The sequence below is a fragment of the Alexandromys fortis genome, unplaced genomic scaffold, assembly GCF_014885135.2.
Source record: "Alexandromys fortis isolate MF-2015 unplaced genomic scaffold, M_Fortis_MF-2015_v1.1 scaffold_139, whole genome shotgun sequence".
Taxonomy (NCBI): Eukaryota; Metazoa; Chordata; class Mammalia; order Rodentia; family Cricetidae; genus Alexandromys; species Alexandromys fortis.
The window spans coordinates 4,299,350-4,326,423 of record NW_026068020.1 but is presented as its reverse complement, the minus strand read 5'-3'; the positions used below and the strand labels follow the sequence as shown (position 1 = coordinate 4,326,423).

General features: G+C 45.6%; 1 protein-coding gene across 1 annotated transcript in view; it reads left to right on the top strand.

Annotated features, from left to right (window-relative positions):
• Spp2 (secreted phosphoprotein 2) overlaps nucleotides 1-11,261 on the top strand; it is a 20,635-nt gene extending 9,374 nt beyond the window's left edge. The window contains exons 5-8 of the mRNA XM_050163088.1: nucleotides 1,335-1,389; nucleotides 2,505-2,555; nucleotides 4,477-4,572; nucleotides 11,150-11,261. Of these exons, the coding sequence (XP_050019045.1) occupies nucleotides 1,335-1,389; nucleotides 2,505-2,555; nucleotides 4,477-4,562 (192 nt within the window). The 3' untranslated portion in view covers nucleotides 4,563-4,572; nucleotides 11,150-11,261. The remainder of the gene's footprint in view (nucleotides 1-1,334; nucleotides 1,390-2,504; nucleotides 2,556-4,476; nucleotides 4,573-11,149) is intronic.
• The last annotated feature ends 15,813 nt before the right edge of the window (nucleotides 11,262-27,074 follow it).

The following is a 27,074-nucleotide window of genomic DNA, read 5'->3' as shown; positions in this document are numbered from 1 at the left end:
CTTTCTTTCTTTCTTTCTTTCTTTCTTTCTTTCTTTCTTTCTTTCTTTTTTTATTGAGATAGGCTCTTACTATGTAATCCAGGATGACCTTAGTATGTAACCCAGCTTGGCCTTGAACTCACAGTGATCCACCTGTCTCAGCCTCCCAAGTGTTAGCATTGAAGGCGTGCACCACCCTAGCTGTCTGAGAGCTTCTGTTTCTACACCTTCTTGCCAACATTTGTTACTGCCTGTCTGTATTTTAGCTATGTGAAATGTATAAAGAGGGATTTTGTTATGGTTTAATTTGCATTTTCCTCATGACTGTCCATTTGCATAGCTTAAGGAAAATGTTAATTCCTGTGTTCTAGTTATCTTTTTATTATGGACTTCTTGGTGAATATTTCCTCTCACTTTTCATGCCCCCTCCCACTGTGATGACCTTTGCTACATCCAATTTCTTTCTCTTTTATTGTTTCTGAAGACTTACAAGCACTTAGATCTTTTATTGATGCTCTGCTCTGATTTAGTTTACATAGTATGGGGAAATGGTTCAGTAGCGCTCTTTTCTATGTCGTGTCTGGTTGTCCTAGTATTTCTTACTGCATTGTGTTGCTAAGTCCTTGCCCCTTGATCTATCCCCATGATGGGAGCCAGAGTCTCACGGTGGCTGCTGAGGATGGAGAAGTAGCCGCCAGGCAGGAAGAAGGGAGAGACTTCCTTGACTATTGTATGGATCTGGGCATTTTCTACAAACTACTTGGAGCTCCTTTGATCTCATGAATGTAAATTGGAATTCTCATAGAGACATTTCCTTTAAGCTTGTACATTTTGACCTGAACTTGGTCTAATTATAAAGTTCTGTTTCTATGCTGCAGCGTCCAGAAGCACATACTGGGCCAGTAGAAGCTTTGGCTTCGGCTTAACTTTCATATAACTTACTCTTTTCCATGTGAGTTCCTGCTCCCTCCCTGCTTTTTTTTTTTTTTTGCCTTCCTTTCTTTCTTCTGTCATTTCCTTTCTTTGTGGGGAGGGCAAGGCCTCACCTTACAGCTTAGGGCTGTCTTGAACTTACAATCTCCCAGTTTCTGCCACTTGACTGCTTGGATTCAGGCATGTATCATCCCACCTATCTTTCCCTAGTTGTCTTCCTTTAAACTTGTTTTAATTAATTAACTAACTTGTTTAATTAGTTAGCCATTGAGCCATCTTTCCAGCCTCTTGCTGTGCTCTCTTGAATATACACATTAGATTCCATGGAGAGCTAGCCTCTTTCCACTGAACACATTATATATCTGAGTCCTCTACGCAGCATTTGCGTTTTCTCTTTCATACTGATATTTAAACTTTTTTAGATGATTTTTGGGGACATGCCAAGATCCTATAGACGGAAGAATGATTATCTGCTGGGTAAGTTGAGACCTATGACCTTTAGTATTATTTGTTTTTCCTTCCTAAACTTCCAATCACAGTTCTCTGTGAATCATTTAACGCTGGACATGTCTAGTTTTTCTACAGACAACCTTTGAACAATTGAAATCATTACAAAAAGCAAACACCTGGCTTTACTTTTGCTCCTTCCTTATCTCGCTGGGTAATGATGCAACCATTGGCTTAAGTATTGCTACAGAGTTCCCTATATAGGATGGCATGCAGTGGTCCAACACCTCTGCAGACCGGTAGGGCCAGTGCCAGTTTTTCTTGTTATAGTCCTGTTTCTGTTGCTGGGATAAAATGCCACAACCAAAAGAAGCTTGGGGGAGGAAAGAGCTTATTTTTGGCTTACACATCTCAATCATGGTCCATCATGAAGGGAAGTCGAGGCAGGAACCCGAAGGCAGGAACTGAAGCAGAGGCCATGGAGAATTGTTGTTTACTGGCTTGCTCTCTATAGCTTGCTCAGCCTGCTTCCTAATACAACCCGGGACCGCCTTCCCAGGGGTAGCACTCCCCACAGAGGGCTGAGCCCTCCCACATCAGTCATCAGCTCAGAAAATGCCCCCGAACACAGACCTGCCCTCTGGCCAATCTGGTAGGGGCATTTCCTCAGTCAAGGTTTTCTCTTCTCAAATGACTTAGTTTATTGACAAAAACCCTAACCAGCATACACATTAAGAGGGCTTCACACTTGGACATGCTGGTTCCCCCTTCACACAGCATCCACATAGTAGGGTCTAATATGTGCTATGTTCCTAATCAGGGTAGACTCAGGCATTTCCAGTCATGTGACTGACATCCAAGCCACTGTCTCTCAAGGTGTTTTAGTTGGGTGACAGAAGGGTTTTCATTTCCCTGCCCTATTCAATATTTTATTGGAAACAGCATCAGGTTCTGCTCTACCACTTAGAAGCCATTTTTTTCATGGTTTTGATGAGTTTTCCCATTGGCGTCAGTGTCAGTAAAACTCTGCTGCCGTGCGCTGCTCCTGTTTATGGAGCGTATTCGCAGGCTCAGCTCTGCAGTTCCATCACTCTCTGCAAGTGAGGGGGGTGGGGTCTGGCCTGATGGCTGTCAATGTCTTACAGGTTTTTTTACCGATGAATTCAGGAATGAACGATTCCAGGACCGGTCACTTGGTAAGTGGTCTGTTTCCTTCTCTAAGATCTCCCTAGAAACTTTGCTCATCAGGAGGGCCACACTGAAGCCATTGCACAAAGAATGGACAGACCCTGAAATAGGAAATGATTTCCACAAATGAGAACACTAATGTATGAACTTGCTTGGTAAACCGTGAGAAGGTGACTTTGAGGCCCTAGCTCCCATAGAAGATACCAGAAATGAAATGTTAAGTCAACTTGGGAAGTCACCACTGGCCTTTCTTCTTGTCCCACCCGTAACATTTTCTGGGTCGCCTTCCCTATGACTATCTCCCTCCTTTCCCAGACCTGATCAGACTTCTTGGTAAATGGGAAAGGCTGGAGCTTTAATCCTTGTCCGTATGGTCAGTTTCCTTCTTCAGTCTTCTGGGTGCCTTTGTTAGCTCTGTATTAGATCCAGAGGAGCTGAGCATTGAAAACACTCGGTGTTAATTGGCAAAGGCGGAGTACATACCCCACCTTACTGCTTACCAGAGTTTCCCCCTTTGACTCTCACACCCAGGCTGTGGCTGCACTGTGTTCTCACCCTCCTTGGAGGCTCTGGTATGGCACTTCTCTCTATTTCTACAGATCTTTTCCCATTCAATGGTCCCCAAATCTCTGCAGGCAGGAGGGAAGAAGTTCCTTCTTAAGAGTGTCCCGTACATGTACACACTTACTCCCCATGTATATGTTAACTGAGTTATAGGGTCTCCTGTGTGGCTGTGCTCCCCTTGAAGAGTCAGGACTCCATCTCATCTATGTCATTAGGGTGGACTCTGTTGTCCCCAGTCATGTGACTAGCACAGGGGCCAGGACTTTGATCCTATCTGTCTAACAGGCCTGTGCATTCTCCACACTTCTTTCTAGCATTGTGAAATATATCCTGTGTCCAGAGCCCTGTTAGAATAAATGCCACTGATATCCACAGGTTAGGGAGCTCTGTCTTCCCTCCAATTGATGCCGAGTGCTAGAAATTCAACCGGAAACTTTAAAAGCCACCAGGGTTTGCCTCTTTGGGAGAACATGCATACACACACACACACACACACACACACACACACACACACACTGAGAGAGAGAGAGAGACAGAGGCAGAGAGAGACAGAGAGAATCATGACCACTGCTCAAGTGTTCTTTTGGACATTTCTTACAGAACTTCTTCAGAATCTATGGCCTATTCCTTGAATGCCTGCCATAGTAGGAACTGTTAGCTCTTGGGATCTGATTTTGGAAATGATCAAAAACAGAATATAAATCCGATGAATCAGATTGATAATCTATGTGTGGGCTTCACTACCAATTGCTATATACATACCAATGTATTCCCAAATTCAGCATCTCTGACAGCAAACCATGATTATCTTGTAGTTTCTGGGGTTAGGAACACACACACACACACACACACACACACACACACACACACACAAACACAAAGGGGGTGGTGTAGAGAGAAAACAAAGGATTAAAATATAGTACAGATGTAAACTCATGTGACCTGTCCTCTTGTGTGTGTGTCAGAAGGCATCTCGAAGCCAACACTTAACCACATTTGGGCCTTGGAGCATCACTAATGCAGATGTACAGCTGTCTCAGAGATGCCTTTGAACAGAACGATTTAATGGAATTCCGCAAATGTGTGTGACAAGCATGGGGTAGTTTCCACGGAGGGCTGAAAGAGAAATGTGACAGTTCCTGCCCTGGAGGGCTTGGAGCTAAGGCCGAGGGTGTCACGTGGGCTGATGAGTGAGAAGTCAGCTCTGGGTGTCACTGTGACATGAGGGGGCCCGAGGCTTGTTGAGGAAGGCGAGAGATGGGTGCCTTGAGTGTTCTGTGGGCAGTGAGATGGCTTCGGTTCTGCCTGGCTTGTTCTCAATAATTCATGCCTGACAGAGTCTTTGTTTCTCCCTTCCATCTTCAGAGAATGTGAGAAGGGAACGTCTTCCTGCACATAGAAGGTTCCAAAACTTCCGTCAAAGAGCAAGAGTAAACTCTGGCTTTGAGTGACATCCTGGAGGTAAGGGATGACACTCACACTGTGATCATTTAGAAGCAGAAGGAACTTGGCGTAAATGCCATGGCTTTGGAGGGCTCCAGCTCTCCTCCCCGTGCTCCTTAGTGTGACTTTCTGCTACCTTCTGTCTCCTCCAGCCATTGTGCTTCCATCTTGTGGGCCCCGTCTTTCCTATGTGGCATCTGTTGTTACTGACATGATCAAATTTCTCCACTTTACAAACCACAAAGAGAATAGCCCCTGCTTTACCGAGCCTCTCTTCCGTTATTTCCTTCCTGTCATTCTTCCTTCCCAAGAAGCTCCATAACATTTTTCATGGAATCCTCTTTGGTTTCTCTTTCTCTGTCATTTCAGCACTGCTGGCCATGTTTACTCTCTCAGCCCAGTTCTCTCTCTCTCTTCTGTAGATTACTCTTTCATCTCTTCCTCTTACTTGACCATCATTGCCATTGATGTGTAGGCTACCTTCAAAAGTGTCACACTCTCCCAAGATCTGGGTCCTATGTCAATGCCTGATGGAGGCATTGCCCAGGGTATACTGTGAGATCCAGAAGATCTGCTAGCCTCATTTCTTTTTAATGCCCTTTTACCCACCAAATTTTCCTAACTTAAAGATGTGGGAGCATCACTGAACATTCTTCTCTGTCCTTCCTCATCTCCTGGTGTCTGCGGGATGTTGGTTGTCTAGACACATCTATCTGACTTCAGCCTGCCCTCTCTTTCCCTCACTACTTACTGAACAGGCTGCATTCTGGCCCCAGGGTCTCAACCCACACTGCCTGCCTTGCCTGCTGGCCTTGGGTTTATCCGGAAAGATGAGGAGACCTTGATCTTCCACTGTTGCCCTCTGATGTTGACTTCCCTTGTGTGTTAAAGCAGAGACTCGGAGAAAAACAGAACAATGGCTTTTACATTCTCCCTTTGGGTGCTTTGGGGGATCTGTTGACGAATCCTGGTCTACTAAACTGCCACCCAGCATGGTGGAGTCTCTCACAATTACACATATTCTCAATCACCAGTCATGAGAGCAAGCAGAAAAAGGATTCTGAAAACTCACAAGTATCAAACGGACCCCATGAAGGATGCAGTTAAAAGGAAGCTTAAGATAACAATTTCAGAGGCTGGACAGATGGCTCAATGGTTAAAAGTGCTTGTTGCTCTTGCAGAGGACTTGGATTTGATTTCCAGAACCTACATGGTGGTTTGCAATCATGTGTAACTCCAGTTCCAGGGAATCCAGCCCCCTCTACTGACCTCTGTGGATACTGCACACATGTGTGGTATACACACATGCATACAGGCATTCATATATATAACATTAATAAATCCTAATAATTAAAATTAAATAAAAGGTTGGAATTACAAGTGTGGATTTGAGGGCAGCCATGTTTACAGGCACACACACACACACAAATTACTAACAAAGCCTTAGAATTCATGCACTTGACATTTTTAAAGAAAGCATTTACTTATTTTATGTGGATGAATGCTTGCCTGCATGTATGCATATGCACCATGTGTCTGCCTGGTACCTTCGGGTGCTGGGAACTGAACCTGGATTCCCTTCAAGAGCAACAAGTGCTCTTAACTGCTGGGCCATCTCTGCAGCTCTCTGCTCACTTCATATTGTGGACAACATCACACACTTCCAGACGTGACCTGAATTCCTTGATGGCTCACAGCAGCCTTACTGCTTTAGCCCCGCACTTCTGGCTTTGTCCTTCCCACACCCACCACACCCCTGAGCTCCCATGATGCCTAGGTTCAGTTCACAGCCCTGGAAGGTAGTTCACAACCATCTGTAACTCCAGTTCCCGGGGATCCAATACCCTCTTCTGGTCTCTGAGGGCACAAGGCACACACATTACGGTACACATACCTTCATACAGGGAGTTTCCTAAGCATTCATCCCGGGTCCCTGTAATCAGTCCATGACACCCGACATGTCGACGCTCAGTCGGTGTCTTTGGAGTGGGTGCTGGGGTCTTTCCTATCATGCTCTTGAGAGGCTTCTGCCTGAAAGGCAGCTAAGCATGGCATAATTAATCCTAACGACTTACAATTTGAAAGAAGTCAACTGATATTTTACTAAAATAGAGAGAAAATTCACTATGGATGAGAGATGCAAGAGGCAGATTTTCTTTTTCATCTAAAAATAAAAAAAAAAGGCTTCTTCTTGAGATCAAGAAACTATTCATCATGAAGAAAGAGACTCATCGAATTCTTTATATGCTTGCAAAAACTGCCCCAGTATATACCATCTGGAGCAAGGGCAGGAGGGTGAGGGTAGAATTGTCAGTGGGTCGGCTGTGCTTTGTTTACTAATGATACGATTACCTCTGGTGTGTATGCATGTGTGTGTCGCAATAGTTGCATCATCTTGCATCTGCAGAGGCATGAATCACCAAAACACATGTCATTAAATGCAGACTGAAGACCAAATGCAGCAGCCTTGGCCTGTGCATTGATTTTTTGCTAGTGTCCCAGTTACGTCCCTGGCCTCATGTGACCTTATTTAGCACGGCAGGTTTTGAAACAGTCCACCACTTTGCCTAGAGTCATAAAATAAAGCTAGTAGCAGTCACACAGTGGTTCTACTGAGGAGGCAGACCCAATGGGCTCTGGGCTACGCTGGCCTCTTCCTAGACCTGTGCCATGGCGTCTGACAGGCATCCAGTCCTGAGAGGAGGGCTCAGCACCTCCAAGGCTGTTTCTTTTTCTTTGCATTAAATGAACTCTTTGCTGGTGCCTTACCCAGCCATTCTTACTAGTTTAGTCTGATGGCTACTGAAGATATCCCTTAATGTCTATATAAAAGTATTTATAAAAATGTCCTTTATTCATTTCATTAGATACCCAGGATAGAACGAGTGGATGATTGACTATTAATGAGATTGCTATTTTAAAATTGTGAATCGCATTTCCCCCACTTTATCACGAGTCTGCCCCAGTCACTGGATTAAAATAGAAAGTGAGAAAATGTGTCTATAATTTAGTAAATATGGTTCTAGGCTGCTTTAAGGTTGCCAGGAACGATTTAATATGCGAGTATAGAGTGAAATGTACTATTTAATAAAAGAACCATGACGTTGTTTGTTAGCAGGACTCTAAAATAGGGAGTTTGGAAAACCAGGGCCCAATGCTCATGTTGAAAAGGGTCTACTTGAAAGTCCTACATTTTCTTAACCTTTGTAGCCGGGATGGTTCTGTCTTGTCAACTGTGGGGTGACCAGAAGGACATTTTCCTTTATGCTATCCTATGGCTGTCTGTAGGATTGTTGACGTGTACCCGAGAGCAGCGGCGGAGGCAGGTCTGATGGTTTCTCTCCATAAGCCAATAGATCTGTCCCATGATTTTTCCACTCATTCTTTCAGTCACTGTTGCTCAAATGTCCTCTTTGCACCCAGTCACTGCATCCAGGAAGTCCAGCACTCACAAGTATGCTTATTCCCTCTGCACCCATTGGCTATGTCTGTTATATAGTGATAGATCGTCTGTTTCTTAGAGAAGGGGGCAGGGTGCTCAGAGAGGTCCCACTCGCACACATGGTTGGAGTTTATCTTCTCATGTCTGCTTCCTACACCTATGTTTCTTTTTTTCCTTTGTGATACATCTATTCATGAAACTTCAATGGCTGAGATCCATTTATCACATGCTCAGAGGCCCTGGATGTGTTCTTACCAACTGGCCATAACTTTCCAAGTGCGAGCAGCGTACCTACCACCAAAAGCCAGGTGGAGGCACTGTTCCCCAACACCTGAGGAACCTTGGCCTCTTGGGTAGGGATTTCAACGTTCAGATTTCAGACTCACTAGTGAGAATGTCTTGTTATGATCTCCAGGACATACTGACTCACCAAAGGGAGTCACTCACAGAAGTGTGGGGGATGCCGCTAAGGCCCAAAAGGCAAGAATCTGATTCCTCTCCACTCTCCACTGCCCCTTGGTTCTCATTCCTGCACACTGCATCTCTTAACTATGGCTTTACAAGGTATTGTGAGCTCCCGTGATCTGCATGAATTAATGGTCTATACATGTGAGAACATGGAATTACTAAACAATTGTATCTATGAGAAACATGAGGTTAGGTGTCTCGAAGCTGTGTTCCTGGCATGTAACATTGTCCATGCATGTTTCTGATTAGATGCCTTATTGAATGTATTTCACTCATTCTCCTTTTTTTTTTAAAAAAAAAAAAACATTAAATGCATACCCAATGTGTTATAACCCAGGCTACAGAAGAGCACATTCAAGCAGAGGCTGGTGGTGCAGGGCAGCAATCGCAGCTACACAAGAGACTGAGGCAGGAGGATCACAAGTTCAAGACATTCCGGGGTTACAGAGAGAGTTCAGAGCCAGTCTGAGCAACTTTAGTGGGACTTTTCTCAGAATAAAAAATAACTATCAGAAAGACTATGGCTGTGGCTCAGAGGCGGAATGCTTGCATAGCATCTGAGAGACCAGGATTCAGTCACCCACACACAACATATTACACACACACACATACACACACCATATAACATATAGGTTTGCCTATAAAGTCTACCTCAGCCTTCTCGGACTTAGGATACTACACAGCTCTGCACTGGCAAGAAATTTTAAAGAGTAACTCATCAACACAAAGCTAAAACATGAGAAAAAAAATCCACAATATCAAATAAGCTTCAAGAAGGATGCTTGAATAGAACATGTGAATTGAGACCAAAAAGACTGGATGTTTCCTCGTTGGACCTCAGAGGGTAACACACGGGACAGGATGTCTCAAAGTTTGGGCCACTCTAAGCTTATACATGAGTGAACAAGAGACCATGAGAATTGAATTGGGGGTACAAGCAAATATTAGTGAGCAAGTGAACCCACAAGCAAAATCTGAGACTAAGGACTATGTAATGGTCCCTGTAGCTAGTGGCTCCTCTTGGCTCCTCTTGAATATCTCTTGCTCTCTGTCTCTTCCTACCCTCTTAATACTGCAGCCCATATCATCATCCATGAACCTCAGACACTCTCTCCTCACCCTGACGTCTCCCTTCTCCCTTGGGGCATCTACCTCATTCCACATTGAACCCCATGACTGGTTTGGATAGTGGTGACCATTCCTCTCCTGCAACCCCCTTGCTGCTGAGACTTTCTGCTTTCCCTGCCTCTCCTCGCTGGCCAGAACTCCCTGTTCTTCACGGAACACTCTTCTTCCTGCTCCTAAAATGATCACACTGCCTACGGTCTGGACCTCAGTCCTTCCTCCACTCGTTGCCTCCCCTTCTTGTGGTTCCAGGCATCCTTGATGCTTTGATGTGCTTGTCTGGGGCTGATCCATCCTTCTATGTTGAACTCTGGGCTTAGAAAGCAACAACATGCTACCCACTTCCGTTGATTATTCCACTGCAAATTCAAACCAAAATTCTTCCTTAGAGACCTGCTCTTCTCCCTCATCACCTTGGCTAGCATGCCAGAGACATGAAGTTCAGGGGTCTTCCCTTCCTCACCCAAGGTGTGGTGAGTTTGGCCAGCCCTTCCTCTACAATGCTTCCTGGCTCTGCCTCTCTCCCTGTTCTTTGCTCCTCTTCCTTTGTAGCTGAGTGTGTACTAAATCTTCCTGGTAGCTTTTTCCTGCTGCCCTCAAAGGCTCAGTCACTGAGGCCCCCTAACACAAGTTCAGAAGGGCCCTACTAGTCCAAGTACCATGGCATATGGACACAGCCCCCAGTAGTGTGGTCCTTGTCTGCATCCCTTCTTGGCATCCTAGTTTTCTCTGCGTCCTGCCTCATACAGAAGTCTCACACAGTGGGCAATTCTCACTGGACCCTGGGTTTCACCTCCATCCCCAGGCCCTGTCCATCCCACCAGAGGGTGCTTTGCTCTTCGTCCTCTCCAGGAGCTGATTGCCTTGGGTCTCTACAGTCAGGCATCTGAACCCTCAGTGACATCCACCTTCTCCTCTAGTTTATGACTTTAAATGTTTTAAGATGTCCATACTGTGTCTTTTTTTTTATCTTTATAGCCCTCAAAACATGTTTCATGCATTCTTGCTTACTGAGCAGATTAACTGATGGATGAATGAGTGGCTGGGTTTGGGAAAATTTGGTCTCCATTTTCTCTGATTACCACCAACTCTGGCCAGCTACAGCTTTGCCTGACTCCTCCCTCTCCCATTGACAGGCCAGTGCCTGGCTGGAACCTCTGCAAGGAGTCTCTCTGGTCCTTCCTGCTGAGAAATGAACTCCCTTTCTGAGGCTGTGCCCCATCCCCTGACCAGGCTACATCATCTTTCTGTGGTGTCTCTCACTCTGTCTTTGGCCAAAGCAGGATGTTTTGTGTGGCTGTTCAGGCCTTCTGTGTCATTTGGATCACTTTTAAAGCAATTCCCAAGAATCCCAGGCCAGGCCTCCAATGTAGAGATGCTGATGGTGGTCCAACCTGCCCCTTCTTCTCAGGAATGCTGATGCATACCATGGTGGTCCAACCTGCCCCTCCTTCTTAGGGATGCTGATGCATGCCATGGTGGTCCAACCTGCCCCTCCTTCTCAGAGATGCTGATGCATACTACGGTGGTCTAACCTGCCCCTCCTTCTCTCTTGAATAGGCTCTGTGAAAGGAAGAGAAGCCGAAGCAGTAATGAAGAAAGACGTGGCCAATTGTGTCACTTTCCCTTTGATAAGCTCCATTCTGCAATAAACGTCTTTTCCTTCCCATAAGACTCTCTCATTGTCTGGTTTGGAAACGAGAACATATCATTAACTATCCAATTTTAGATGCAAAACTAATATCAAAAGGATGCTAGGGATGGAGACTCAGAAAGTAGCTGTGTTTCACGTGTTTTCAGCCAACGTACAACAGTGGTAAATGCCTTGTTACTCAAAGCAAGGAGGCTCAAGCAGCCTGTTGTCTTTTCTTTTAAGTTACTGTGGTGACTTTTAGGGCAGTAAAATTCTTCCAAATGATACTGTCAAGGTGGCACATGGCACCACTTGCTCTTGAAGTCCCAGAGAATGAATGAGGCAGCAAATGCCCATGCAGTGTGATGGAGTGGACACAGCAGCCCGGGTCAGCAAGGGAGCAAACACCAATATTAATAATAATAGTAATAGAAGCTGCTGGTAACAGAGAACAGCCTTTGGTGAGAGAGCAGGTCACTTTGTGTCCTGTTTCTGCAGGCCCCAAACAGCTCGAAGAATGAAGTTTAGTAGGCTGTAGAGATGGCTCAGTGGGTAAGATTGCCCAGTGCCTAAGCATGGGAACCTGAGTTTGAGATGTTGTCTCAAGGAAAGGAGGCAGAGAGTCAGAAATCCTCTGGCTTCTGCACATACGTGTTTTTACAAATAAAAAAATCCACCCAGGGGCTAAGGCATAACAAGTATTGTGGTCAACCACTGTCCCTACTGGAGTCCCCCCCCCCCCAACTGTTGCTTTCCCTTTGGGTTTCTTTTTTTTTTTTTGGTAGCAATGACATCTATTTATTTATTTATTTATTTATTGATGTATTTATTTATTTATTTATTGTGTATACAATGTTCTGTCTGTATGCCTGAAGGCTAAAAGAGGGCGCCAGACCTCATTACAGATGGTTGTGAGCCACCATGCAGTTGCCCGGAACTGAACTCAGGACCTTTGGAAGAGCAGGCAATGCTCTTAACCACTGAGCCATCTCTCCAGCCCTCCTTTGGGTTTCTTATCTAATAAATCAGCTGCAGAATGAAGCATCTTTAAAGCAGGCATCCCAAGAACCCCACTGCCAAGGAACCACCCAGGGAATGGGGCTATAACAAAGCTACCTGTTCCGGATACCATTCACAATTGGGTGTAGGTTTGTGTGTGTGTTACATATATGTATGTGTGTGTGTGTAATCAAGAAAGGGCATCCATTCCACCATTCAGAGGTTAGTATGCTAAACACAGCCATGTTTGCCCATGATGCTTTAGAAACTGAAACAAGAGAATCATAAGTTTGAAACCAGCTTAGGCTTCACAGTGAGAGCTTGTCTCAAACAAAGATGGAGTTGTGCCTTCCAACAACTGAAAGTCAAGACGTTATAAAGAAGTGGTTGTTACGCACAGTTGCCTGTCACAAATAATGTGCTTTAACCTTGCCCCCTACATGTATTCTGTTCATGGCATTTGCTCAGATACAGACATACTATACTTCTAGACTGAAGAATTCAAACAAGGTGCTGGGGAATGGCAGTGGTCTGGCAGGGATGAAGGTATTCTAAAGAGACAACTGTGAAACAAGGAACTCCAAGGAATCTCACACTGGGAAAGGGAAAAGGCTGAATCCAGAAACCAGCCCAAAAGAAAGTTACTTTCCGGAAAGAGATTTCACACCCTTGTGGTGCGGGAAGTCCTTCTGTGTATGTGTTGCTTTTACTGGTTAATAAATAAAGCTACTTTGCCTGCATTGGGGCAGAAGAGAGCAAGGCGGGAATTCCAATCACATAGAAGAGAAAAGAAGGCAGAGTCAGAGAGATGCCACGTAGCTGCTGAAGGAGAATGACTTCTACTGGTAGGCCACAGCCTTGTAGTGATATGTATATACATATTAATAGGAATGGATTAATTTGAGATGTAAGAGTTAGCCAGGAATATGTCTAAGTCGCTGGCTGAGCAGTGTTGTAATTAATATAGTTTCTGTGTGTTTATTTCGGGCCTGGGCAGCTGGGAAACAAATGAGCAGTCTCTTCCTCCACCTTTGCATTCTTGGAACACCTCCATGAGTTGATCATATTTCTGTGTTGTTTTGCTGTTCATTTTGTTTCATCATCTCCCCAATGAGGAAAACTGGACTTATCCCCTTTTTAGATAAGACAGTTTTTTTTCTTTTTTGGAAAATGTCCTGCATTCATATTGTATTCACATCTTTGCCTCCTTCCTCTCCTCTCTTCAGCTCTTCCCACATCCTCCCTACTCCCTCTCAAGTTCACGCCCTCTTCCTCTTTATTTGTTATTGTTATATAAGCCATTTAGTGTCACTCCTTTGTGTCTGTGTTTAGGGCTGACCAGTTGGTATTGAATAACCTATCAGGGGGCTAATTCTTGTTTGTCTCTCTGTCTGTCTCTCTCTGCAACCATTAATTGTCTATGGCTCTTCATCTGGGTGGGGTCACCTGTCCACACTGACACAGCAACTGATATTGTCATTGTGCAGCTCTTGTTTAGGTGACCATATCATTATGATTTCCTGGGTGCAGCTTCTCTGTCCCATATAGAAGACACCGTCTCATAGCAACCATCCTGGTCTGCTGGCTCTTATGATTGGCCCATTCCTCTTCAGCTGTGCTTCCTGAGCCTTTGATGCAGGGGTCGAGTTGTAGATGTATCTGTTAGGGTTGGGCACTCCACAGCCTGCTGTTCTTGGCATTTTGATTACTTATGGCTTTCTATACTACTTTCCATCTGGCTACTAAAGGAAGCTTCTTTGATGAAGGGGGGAGCTACACTTGTCTGTGTGTGTGAGGATGGTTTTAGAATGGAATCAGAGATTATACATGCACTCCTGCTTCATTTACAATGCTCTCTCCAATGATGATAAATAATAAACTCTCTCCTGCCTCTAAAGTCGAACCCAGTCACTCCCTCGGCGTCAGTAAGCTGCTGCACTCTGGGCCCACCAAACGTCTTATCTGTACACACCTATGCAGGGCGTGAGTGATTCCATCCATGGTCAAGTAGGGGAAAAGCTGCACACAATTTAGTTATTAATTTACCTATTTTTGTAATTTGCTAATCTTTAAATTCCCCACACATTTCTTCCACGTCCCTCTGTAGAGGACAGCAACAAAGACACACAGCTGTGAAATGGCTGGCCCTTGCTCAGCCATTGTCATTGGTCCTGGAGAAAGCTGGGGACGGGGCCGTGAGGAGCATCTGTAGGCAGAACTGTTTGACCCCCGGGAGCAGGTGCCTTGGGAGAGGAGAGCCAACAACCCCATGGAGCGCACCTAAATACATAGCTGAGTATTTCAGGCCTTCTTAAAGGGATTCTCTCTTGGCTCTGACCTCAGTCGAAACCACAGTGCAAGACAGTGACAACCGTCTCCCCCCAAATGTTATTGTTCCGCCATAAGGCTTGCAGCAGAGAAACTCTGGCTTTTCTTTAGGGGCAAGTGTGATGGAAGTCACCTGACAAAAGTGACTTTTTTTTTTTGATTACAGAATCAACAGTTGCATCAGGTGTGGCACCCTTGCATTCTTTGGAGGTCCTGGGAAAACACACCCAACTTTGTAGACAGTGTTTACACTCTTGTCAGTTCACGTCTGGGAATTACCAGCTGCCCAGAGTTCAAATGTTTAGTGCTTTTCTTGTGTTCCTTGGCTGGAATGTCTCAGTATGGCCTGTTGACAACATGCCATGTGTCATAGCGTCCCTCTGTCACCTGGGTTCCTCCTGTGGGGAGAGCTGGCTATTGGCCCCCAGCCTTTTGAAGGCTCCTCGGCCTGGATATCAGTCAAGGTCTTGCATTTGGAGGGACCTTCCTTGACTTTCTGTTGTAGGTTGCTTTCCTTTCCAGATTTGCAGTAAGCAATGGAATTCTGATCAGGTGAATAATTCGTGTGTGTCTTATAATAAGGGGTCTCATTTCTTCAGTGGTTATGGGCTGTTGGTAGCCGTAGAGAATGTATATAAGGAAAATGGAATGTCTTAAGGTAAGAATTATTCTGTGGGGTGCTGCCTTCTGCAGATGGGGTCCAGGTCTAGTCTAGCCCTTCAAAGTGAAGCTAGGGTTAAATCTGAATAAAGTGACTGATTCTGAGTTTTCAAGACTACATCTAGCTTCTCCTCCCCTCTCCTCCCTCTCCCTCCCCTTCCCTTCCTCCCCTGTTTTTCCCAGCATGCCTGCCACATTCGATGCTTTAGAAGACAGGAGAATCTGAGTGAGGGTGTGGTGTTTAAGCAGAGCCCACTGACCTTTGAAGTCTAAGCGCAGCCTGCAAGAGGTTGCTGTGTGGTCAAGGGCCCAGCCATGGTTGCTATGGTAACAGCTGCAGCCACCAGTCCAAGTAGCACATGATCTCTTGTTGGAGTGCATCCCAGGGGCTTACAGAATGACTCAGGGATAGGGGAGAACCAGAAATATCTTCGTCTGTCTGGGCGGCTATAACCAGATACCACAGACTGAGTGGCTTAAGTAATAGAAATTTATTTTTGTGGGTCTAGGTCTGGGAAGTCCAAGATCACGATGCCAACAGTTCCTGGTGAATGCTCTCTTCAGGGCTTGCAGATGGCTCCACACAGTGGAGAGCAAGCCCTGCTTCCTCATCTCCTTCTTAGAAGGACACCAGTCTGGCCCTCATGACATCATTTAAGACTGCTCACCTCCCATTAGCATCGCATGGGAGGAACACAGACATTCATTTCAAAACAGGCAATCATGGGGCTAGAGGGATGGCCCAATGGCTAAGAGCACTGACTGCTCTTTAAGAAGACTCGGGTTCAATTCCCAGTACCTGCTGGTTGCTCACAACCTTCTGTAACTGGAGTTCCAAGGGATCTAAGGCCCTCTTCTGGCCTCTGTAGTACAAGGCACACTGTGGTATACAACTAAACATGTGTACAAAACACCCAAACACACAATATAAAACAAGACAAAACTGAAAAGCAAAACCAAAAACCAAAACAAATCAACCAATAAAACAACAGAAACAGACCCTCATGAGACATGAGACTAATCAGATGCCGGAAGCTCTGAGAGCAGTCACCACCTACTCCACCCCAGCTATCTCATCCCCACAACAGGGGACACAAGCCAGTTACATTTCTGGCTTCACAGTGGCTACCGTCTTGACTCCACTTTTCAGCTCTGCAAACTAATGGGTCCCTCCTGTCCTCCTGAAGATGTTACCACATAAAAGAAGCAAAGCCATTCAAACCAGCTCGTTCTGGTGACTTGTCTATTTCCCGCACAGAATAGTGGGACAGTGGAAGGCATTGCCATTCTGGGACCCCAGGCTTCTCAAATGAACGTACATGGGTTGCATATTCACCCAAACCCCACGTCTGTCCTCGTCCCTCCTAACTCTGCTCTCAGCTCCTCCCTCCACATCCGGCATCTCCACGCCACCCCTGAGTGTGCCCCTGACAGCTGACTTCCCCTTGCCTGGCTGAGGTTTGTTTTTCTCTGTCCTGTTCTCGTGTCCTCTCGGCATTTCGTGGTGTGGGTCCTGACGTCTGTTTGGGTTTCCAGGCTTTACTTCCTTGATGGCATTGTCCTTTAGTGAGTCAACACCTCCAAGCCCCAGAAAGCCACTTCTGCTCTCTGGAGTCAGTGTTAACACACCAGGCTTTCTCCTCGCTGTTGGTCTGTTTGCTATGCTGGCCTCTCTCATGGCCCCACTTGTTTCTAAAATAGCATTTAAGCATGGCCTCTCATCACCGATAGTGGACAGCTAGGCAGTCAATGTCTGGTTGCTGATGGGTCTACACTGGCCAGGAGGAAATGCCTTTTTTTTTTTTTTAAAGAGCCTTTGTTTTTCTGGTCTAGCATGTAAGGGTCTTAGAAAACCCTCTGCTGTTCTTTAAAAAAAAACAATGAGAAGCTAAACAGACCCCAAATCAACAACTCCCCTTAGATTTGTGTCAGAAGAGCGCACAGGAACAAATGGATGTCTCCTAAGTTGGAGAGACAGACAGATACAGAGAGTCCTAACTTCACCAGATAGAAAACCAGGATGAAACCATTTCGAGGTAGAAAAACCTGAACTATAATCAGCAGATTTCTAGAGGATTGGAGTAGTCAAGTCTGAGAACCCAAAACTCCATGAGGACGCATTATAGGCACAGGCATATTTTAAAAACCTCCCCTGCAGACCTTCTATAGGGTCCACACCATGAACACATCTCCACCAATACTCATGTCTATCTCACAACACAATTTATAAAGTATGAAGGAGATCACACAGAGAGAGGGAGACAGAGACAGACAAGAGAGAGACCAAGATAGAGATACACAGACACAGACACCCACCCACATACACACACAAGCAGTTTAAAGAGACCAAACAAGCATCTAAGCCACAGTCAAATATAGCATGGATGTATGAATTGTCACATTCATGTCTTAGTTTTACGTAACAGAACATCCCAGACTGGATGAAGTACGAGCCATAGAATTTGCGTTGGCTCGTGTTTCTGGAAGCCCGGCAGTCTAAGATTACAAGGCTGCGTATAAGTAAGGGCCCTCTCTCTGCGTTATGACACATTAGTAGGCCTTCCATGGCAAGGGTGCACATGAGCGAGAGGGAAAGAGCTCACACCAACTAACTCCCAGGCTAAGGGGTTCCGTCCCACAACTGTGGTCTTTTTCCACTCATGGGCAATGTGTTTCTATGACCTGCTCATGGACACTGTCAAAATGACAATTAAATTTTGACCTGAGTTTGGATGGGGGCATTCAAACTACAGAAACCATGGATTTCAAAGCTGGACATATTATTAATATATCAAAGTAGATAAACTAGGCCGCATGCAGGACCCAACAGACCAGAGAGATGGAAACTCTAAGGAGAGAAAAAGGAAAATATTAGGAACCAAAAACATCAAAACTGGAATGAAGAATGTATCTGGGAGCCTCCACATTCCTGAAGACAGACTCCCTGAGGCTGAAGATGAATGTACAGATGTTGCTTTTTTTTTCCCCTTTCTTTCTCCACTTTGGAGACAAAGTTTCTCTGTGTAGCCATAGCTGTCCTTGAGCGCCATCAAGCTGGCCTTGAACTCTGAGATTTGCCTGCCTCTGCCCCCTGAGTGCTGGGATTAACGGTGTGTGCCACCATCTCCCGGTTCTGAACAGGTGTTTCTAAAGCAAGGAGCAAACACAAGAGAGAATTTTAGGCCAACTATAAAAGGGGACAGCCTGTGTGTGAAGAGAAATCTAGAAGGAAAGAAAAAGAGTGAGAGAGTAAACTGAGCATCCCAAGATAACAGCAGACACCAAGCCACAGGGCCAGGAAGGGAGAACACAAAACCAAATACAGGGATGCATGGCATAGCCAAATTCAGGAGGTAGATAGCTCTAGAGGTTAGATCTGAAATGCCCTGCTCCCAAACCCCATGTTGACATCTTGGTTCTCATCCTGGGCCATTATTGGAAGTGGGGGGGACGGGGCTTGAAAAGTGGAGCCTTGTGGGGGAAGCTTAGCTTATTGGAAGGAAGTCAAGTGCCAAGTGGGATCCCATACACTTCCTCTTCCTCTTGGGCCTGCCAGAGGCTTCGCTCTGCCATGAGTTCCAGCCACAATGTGCTATCTCACAGAGGCCCCAAGCAGTGGGATCAGCACACTGTGGATGGGAACCTCCACTTGATAGAACCTGGTGTGGAGGGTGTTGCTTTACTAAAAGAAGAACAGAGGTCAGAGCTATGCTTGACTTTCTTCCCTCAGCAAACATGCAGGGAATTAGAGGAGAAAATCTACATCAACCTAAACTCTACATCCTATGAAATTATTCTTCAAAATTCGAACAGAAATAAAGGCTTTCTTTCACAAAAATCTATGGAGTCTTCTTCCAGCAGACCCACCTTGCTAGAATGGTAAAAGGTCTTCTTTAGAGAGAAGAAAATGTCACGGGCCCACAGCTTGGCTCTGCTTAAGGAAATGGATATCACTGGAGATGGAAACATATGAATAAGAGGTTAAACTTACATTTTTTTCTCATTCTCTGTTGTTTTAATGTGTAATAGTGTGTTAATAATAGTAATAAAGATGTATGTTTTTAAAAGGCTTCCTTTTGGTTTTATTTATAGCTGTGTCTGTCACATGTGTGCAGGTGCTCATAGAGGCCAGTAGAGGGCAGTAGATCCCCTCCAACTGGAGGTAGAGGTCAGTGGTGTATGCACAGCGGGTCAGAGACTTAAGAGTCGTCCTCTCCCCTGATCATGTGGCTCCAGGGATCAAACTCAGTTGGTCAAGCTTGGTGGCAAGCACCCTCAATTTATTTTTAATTATTTTTAAGACGGTCCTAAACCAGTGTGGGAGATGGCATGACTGAACCAGCGGATCTGTGGAATGTATGATTGTATTGGTTTTTTGTTGTTGCTAAATAGTGTAGATAGTGTATTGCCATAATACAGAGTTATCCCCTTACACTTCCGGACTATAGGGGTTCTGACATAGGACTCACTGCATGAAATAATGCAGATAGTGCATTGCCATAACACAGAGTTATCCCCCTTACACTTCTGGACTATAGGGGTGCTGACATAGGACTCACTGCACGAACAGCTCAGTGCTAGCAGGGCAGTTTCTACATGGAATGTTCCAGGGGAGACTCCACAGCACCTGCATTCAGGACGCCATGGCCTTCCTCCACCTATACAACGCCGACTCCAGCCTCTGCCTCTGTCCCCTACAGCCTCCTTTCTCTCACTCTCCTCTCCCTCTTATGAGAGCCTCCGTATCCCAGCAGGCCACCTGAATCATCCGGAGAAATTCTGCCTCGAGATCGTTAACTTCCCTGAAAATCCCGTTTATCATATGAGGTGACAGTCACAGACTGGATTGTACTCTGGCTAAAACTCCTACGTGAAAATCTTAGTTTCTCAGAATAGGCCTGGACTTGTTGTGGTCTTTGAAGGAGCAATGATGTCAAAATGATATCATACAGGTAGGTCCTTAATATAGAAGGACCAGTGTCTTTATAAGAGAAGGAGGTTAAGGTACAGACACACAAGGAAGACCTTGTGAAGACACAAGGAGAGGGCAGCTGCCTGCATGCCAAGAGGTTCTAGCAAAGCCACTACCTACTAACCCCTGGACCTGGACTTCTAGTCTTCGGCTCTATGATAAAATGGGTTGCTATGGTTTGAGTCACAGTCTGTGGTGTTCTGTTATGGCAGCCCTTGTTGGCGGTGTCAGGGCTGAGCACACGGACATCTCGGAGGGTTGGGGGACAGTTATTTTGCTACCACAACAACTGCAGTGAACCCACCCAGACAGCTCAGTTTATCAAAAGCTGCATGCCAGAGGAACTCTTCATAGCAAGCCACTTTTCATTCTTCTTCCTTTGTGAGACAAGGTTTCATGTATCCTAAGCTGGCCTCTGAAGCTGGACATGGGTTTGGGTTCCTGATCCCCTCGCCTCACTCCTGAGTGTTGGAATTTTGAGCATGCACCACCAGGCATGGTTTAGACAGTGCTAGGGAGTCGCATATGCATGGTGTCTTAGAGATACCATGAACAAGACAGTTTAACAGAAAACATTTAACTGGGGACTTGCTTACAGTTTCAGAGGGTTACTATATGGCCGCTATGGCAGGGAGCATGCCAGCCAGCAGGCATGGTGCTGGGGCAGTAGCTGAGAGCTTACATCCTGACCACAAGCTGGAGGCAAAGAGAGGGAGATTGGGGCTGGCATAGTAATGCAAAGTGCACCCTCAGTGACACCCCTTCTCCAACATGGCCACACCTCCTACAGCAAGGCTACACCTCCTCCAACAAGGCCACACTTCCTCCAATGTGACCTCACCTCCTCCAGCAAGGCCACACCTTTTCCAACATGGCCACACCTCCTAATCTTTCCCAAAGAGTCCACCACTGGGCACCAAAAAGTCAAACATATGAGCTTTGGGTACCATTCTCATTCAAACCACCACTCTGGGCAATCACTCTACCCACTGATCTATATCCTCAGCCATATCAGTTCTTTATTAAAATAAGTATACAGAACAGCAAGCATCACCAGTGAGGTAGCCTTAGAAAAGCACTTGTCTCTATAGTAAGAGGAGAAACAGAGACAATGCCTTAGGTACCTATATTGTGTCTTCCTTTATCTCAAAAAAGAAAGGGGGAGGGCAGGTAGGCTCCATAGCTTAGTGGTTAAGGACACACACTGCTCAGGCAGAGTCTGGTTCTCAGGAACCATGTTAGGTGGTTCACAGATGCCTGTAACCCCAGCTCTAGGGGATCTGTCACCCTTTTTTAGCTTCTGAAGTACTGTACTCCAGTGTATACATTCCCAAAGACACACAGCTATGTGTACAGAATTAAAAGCAAGGAGAGAGAGAGCACCAGCAAGGAACTCAGGACCGCGAGGGGTGCACCCACACACTGAGACAATGGGGATGTTCTATTGGGAACTCACCAAGGCCAGCTGGCCTGGGTCTGAAAAAGCCTGGAATAAACCCGGACTCGCTGAACATAGCAGACAATGAGGACTACTGAGACCTCAAGAACAATGGCAATGGGTTTTTGATCCTACTGCACGTACTTGGCTTTGTGGGAGCCTAGGCAGTCTGGATGTTCACCTTACTAGACCTGGATGGAGGTGGGTGGTCCTTGGACTTTCCACGGGGCAGGGAACCCTGATTGCTCTTTGGGCTGAGGAGGGAGGAGGACTTGATTGGAGGAGGGGGAAGGAAATTGGAAGCGGTGGTGGGGAGGAGGCAGAAATCTTAAATAAATAAATAAATAAATAAGAATTAAAAACAAAATAAATAGTTAAAACTAACAACGTTAGTGACAGTGGGATTGAGACAGAGCCTCTCTGAGGACTAGATGGGCCTCTCTGGCCGTCAGGTCTCTCTGAGGACTAGATGGGCCTCTCTGGCCGTCAGGTCTCTCTGAGGACTAGATGGGCCTCTCTGGCCATCAGGTCTTTCTGTGTCTGCTTCTTCAAAGCCTGCAGGCCCACCTGGCATCCTGCATGCCCCCCCCCACCTCAGTGGATGTTCACTGAGAGCCTTCCTCAGCCAACCCAGTCACCCCTACAATCACCATAGCAGCATCCTGCAGGAGGGGTGGGGACTTATGCCCCAAAGGACCCTGTTAAACCTCACCACTTTGTGTGCTTTCTTCTAATGGGAAGGCCTGTGGTTTTCAGTCTCTAACATTAGACACAGAGTCGGGAGACCTCCAGGTTTTCCTCTGCCCATGACCCTGGCATTCTTCTGCTATCCAAACAGACACTCCCTTGGCTCCCACTCAACAAAGAACTGGCACTCCAGAGCCAAATAGTCTCATCTCTGAAGGGCAAACAAAACCCAAAGCCAAGACAGGTAGGAAACCTGAGCCTTGTCTGTCTCTGAACAGGGTGCTTTGGGAGTAATGGCCCTGTGAGTCACCTGGAAAAGGGGACACCAGGCTGATGCCTAAGGACTGCTCCCTGGCCACCCTGGAACTAGCTCAGTCTACGACTCTGTGTGGCAGGATTTACTGCCTGGGACCTGGCTGTGTGGCAGTGGCGTGTAGGGCTTGATGTTTACCGTGGATTCTGTTAACTAGGCCATGGTTAAACTGGGAAGTGTGTGCGGTTCTACGAGCAAAAGCGGCGGGGTCGACCGTACCTCTAAACAGCTCTTCCAGCGAGTCCCACCCCCAGATCCATCCCGACTGGTCTATGCCATGCAGGTCGGGTTGATTTGTTACAACAGGAAGCTAATAACTCTAATTATGTCATAACCATTTTCCCTCACAGCAGCCTATCACTCTGTGGTAGAAAGAAGCCGGCAACCTTCTCTCATAAACCATTTAATGTTTGCAAATGGAGCTACAATAAATAGGAATTAAGTACACTTAAGTATACATTTGGAGAGTCTGCTCTGAGAGTGGAATTCCTGGAACAAAGGCCACACCTTTCCCTTCAGCATGGTGTATGCCTCTCTTGTGTGAAGCCGAGCACTCAAAAGACTGTAATTTCTGTAAATATTATTTTATACGAGTTGGTGCAATACGTAATAACTCTGACTCATTCATGGAACAGCGATGACAAGAGCCTTCCTTGTGAGTGTAAAAATGGGTCCTCCCCCAGCCGGGCACAACCCGGTACTTTAGCCGTCTTGGGTGCCCTCCCTATGGATGTCAGTCATCATGAACTCACCTCTGTCACATCTGGTTTGGGGTCCAGGCGTTTTTTCTTTTATTGATCTGACCTCTCAAAGCAAATACTGAGACACAGAAACCAACTCCTAAACACTTGGGACAGGTGCTGTGGTGACCTCACCCTCAGATTTTAACAAATTGGTAAAGCAGTGGTTCTCAACCTTGGGCCATGACCCCTAGGGTCAAATGACCCCTTTGCATGAAGCACATATCAGATATCAGATATCCTGTATATTTGATATTTACATTGCAATTCACCACAGTGGCAACACTACACTTATGAAGTAGCAACAAAAATGCTTTTATGATTGGGGGGTCACAACATGAGGAACTGTATCAAGGGGCCCCAGTGTTAGGAAGGTTGAGAGCAACTGTGGTAAGGTAAAAAGGTCTCTGATGGCCATTCTGAAAGCTTAGGTGGGCTTCCAGCATCTCCATCCTGAAGAAATCAGTGAGAAAGACCAGGAGACTCTCTCTGTCCTGGCTGGTTTTGTGTGTCAACTTGACACAAGCTAGAGTCATCAGAGAGAAAGGAGCCTCAGTTGAGGAAATGCCACCATGAGATGCAGCTTCTAGGCTTTATCTTAACTAGTGATCAGTAGGGGAGGGCTCAGTTCATAGTGGGTGGTGCCATCTCTCGGCTGGTGGTCCTGGATTCTATAAAAAAGCAGGCTGAGCAAGCCATATTGAGCAAGCCAGTAAGTAGCACCCCTCCATGGCCTCTGCACCAGCTCCTGCCTCCAGGATCCTGTCCTGTTTGAGTTCCTGTCCTGATTTCCTTTGGTGGTGAACAGCAATGCTGAAGTTTAAGCCAGATAAACCTTCTCTTCCCCAACTTGCTTTGTGGTCATGGTGTTTCATCACAGCAATAGAAACCCTAACTAAGACACTGTCCATCTGGTGTCTGGGCATCTGGGCTTTGATGTGCGCTTGACTGACATATAATTATATTTTCCTTGTGAATATTTGTGTCACTTAAGCTTGCTGACATATTGTCTGCAAAGATAGAACACACTAAGCAGAGTCTAAGCATGTCTCAGTCCACTGCTCATGCTGATGGTCAAAGCGCCCCCTTTGGAGAGATTTGTATGTTTCTTTCCAGAACCTAGGCAATGTGCCCATCTGCATCACTGGGCAAGTCTTTCTAACCACTGTATTCCAAGGTGGTCTCTGGAGTCAAGGTTTTTCCAAAGAACAAGGTCATGATTATGGTAAAACACATGCAATTGTTCCAGGGACACTTTCTTTTGGAGTTTTCCCATTTGTATAAAAGTTTTGAGAGACAGGTTAGAAAGGCATCTCACTGTGTGATGTGCTTGCCACCCAAGTGTGAGGAGCTGAGCTCAGATCCTAGCACCTATGGGTAATAAAAGGCCAGGTGTGACATGGTGATACTGACCTCTGTAATTCCAGCATGGGGCAGATTCCAATAACTAATTGACTAGCCAGCCTAGCCAATCAGTGAGTTCCATTTTCCTCAAGAGACCTTGTCTCAAAAGCTAAGGTGAGCTGGGGAGACCTCTGGAGACCCCTGATCTCCTCATGTACACGTATGCACATATACATACATACACACCCTCATACAAATCATTTTTGGTCGTTACATGAACTATTATCTTCATGCACAAGATATAATTAGAAACAGTAAATAAAATCATTGAATTCATACTGAACTAAATAGTGTACAGAAGTGTAATCTCTGAATGGACAGCTTATAAGACCTCCATAGCTACTGGTAACTTATAATACAAGTTTGCGATTTTGATATGAAGTCTGACAATGACTTTAGACGCTTAGTCTAGGAAGAAGTGATTACTATTACGACAGAGGAGGTTTGCTGTTACTTTGACCAACAGCTATGGAACAATGCCCTGGCTGCATAAGAGAAACGTAAACATACATGCACAAAACATATGTGTACATAAACACATGTGTACATACAGGGCACACACATGCACACATGCACAGACATGCACATGGACATACACAGATACATGCACACCCACATGCATGCACATATATGCACACACATGCACACATATGTACACATACATGTACACATATGCACACATACATACACACGCTGACAAGCATGAGACAGATGCAGATGAGCACCCCACCTTCTCTCTGCATCTCCAAATGCTCATGCCTCTTCTTTGTGAAGAGGCAATCATTTTTTTTTTCTAGAGCAAGTCTCGTCAGAGAAAAATAGCATAGGCCTGGATGACCATTCAATCATAACATCCTTTCAACAAAATTGTTCAAGAATACTTTAACTGAATTATTTTTATTTTTTAAATGCCTTTAGTTTAGTATCCTTAACTTTCTGAGTTTCAATTTTTTTCATAAAGTCTGTTTACTCATCAGAGTTAGATAAAGCTTTAGAGAACCCTTGCAGTGGAGCGTGGGTCTCTTTAGCCTCCTTGCACCTCTCTCACAGTTGACTCCATGGTAGGAAGATCAGCTCCTTCCACAAGCTTAGAAATAGATCCCTGGACCACACCCCACCCCATGGTCAGAGTCAGCAAAGAGGAGCTGCTTGAGGCCACACCCCCATGGCTTTTGTGATAGCTCCTTCCTTGCATGGTTGAATTTGGAGTTGGTTTGTGGCAGGAGGCAGAGCTAAGAGAATTGGACCTGGGATCTGGGTCCTGGCCTCCATTTAGATAGATGGAGTTTATCTGACATCTGTACTTCCAGGGCCATTGTGGTCTTTATCCTTTCCTTCATTTGGGGATGGCTGCTGCTCATGTCATGGGTGTCACCTCATGTCTAACACATCTCTTTTTATACAAAACAAAATAGCAGCAACAAAAAACAGAGTCTATCGAGCCAAAACGAAGTAGAAATTACTTGCCTAAGACCCTGGGGTGTGTGGGACAAGATCAGGAGTCAGTACCCTGACTCCTGGTGACCAGGATGGCGTTCTTTCTACCTCACAGTCCTCGTGAGCATGGGTAGATGCTTCCCAGTGACTTCTAAAATTTGCTGTGCTTTTGGTGTCTTCTGAGCATCTTTAGTGTTCAGAGAAAGTGAGGAAATCAACAAAGCAGTATTTGAGTGACTATATCTTATGACCTCTCGTACCAAGCTCTCTTTTGATGCTTAAAGAGCCCCAAGATGGTAGCCTGGTCAGTAACACTTAAGAAGGTTGATATTGACAGTTAGGGTGAGCCATGGTTCCTGTTCTCAAATTTGTTAACTTTTGAGCTAAATGTTTTTGCTCATTGCTGTGGCATGCTTAGAAAGAACTTCCGGTTCATGGGGTGCCCTTACACTCACTCATTCCTACTCTAGCTGGAGGAATCAGGGAGACAGGGAAACTCTAGACCTCCCCTGTAGAACAAAACCTTCTTTTTATTCCATTTCTTCTCTTTGTGGCTTATATTATCCTTCCTCTGACCCCCCCTTCCTTTATTTTCTAATTTCATCTCCTTTATTCTAATAAAATACTCTCTGATCAAAAGCAACCTTGGTGAGGAAAGGAATTATATGGCTTCTAGGTCATAGTCCATCAGGATAAGAACGCAAGCAGAAACCATGAAGAAGCATCGCTCATGGGCTGGTCCACAGGCTCACACATACTCAGCTAGCTTCCTTATGCAGCCCAAGACCACTTGCCCAGGGGATGGTGCCTCCCACAGTGGGCTGGTCCCTCCTATATTATTTAACAATCATGGCAATCCCCTACAGACATGCCC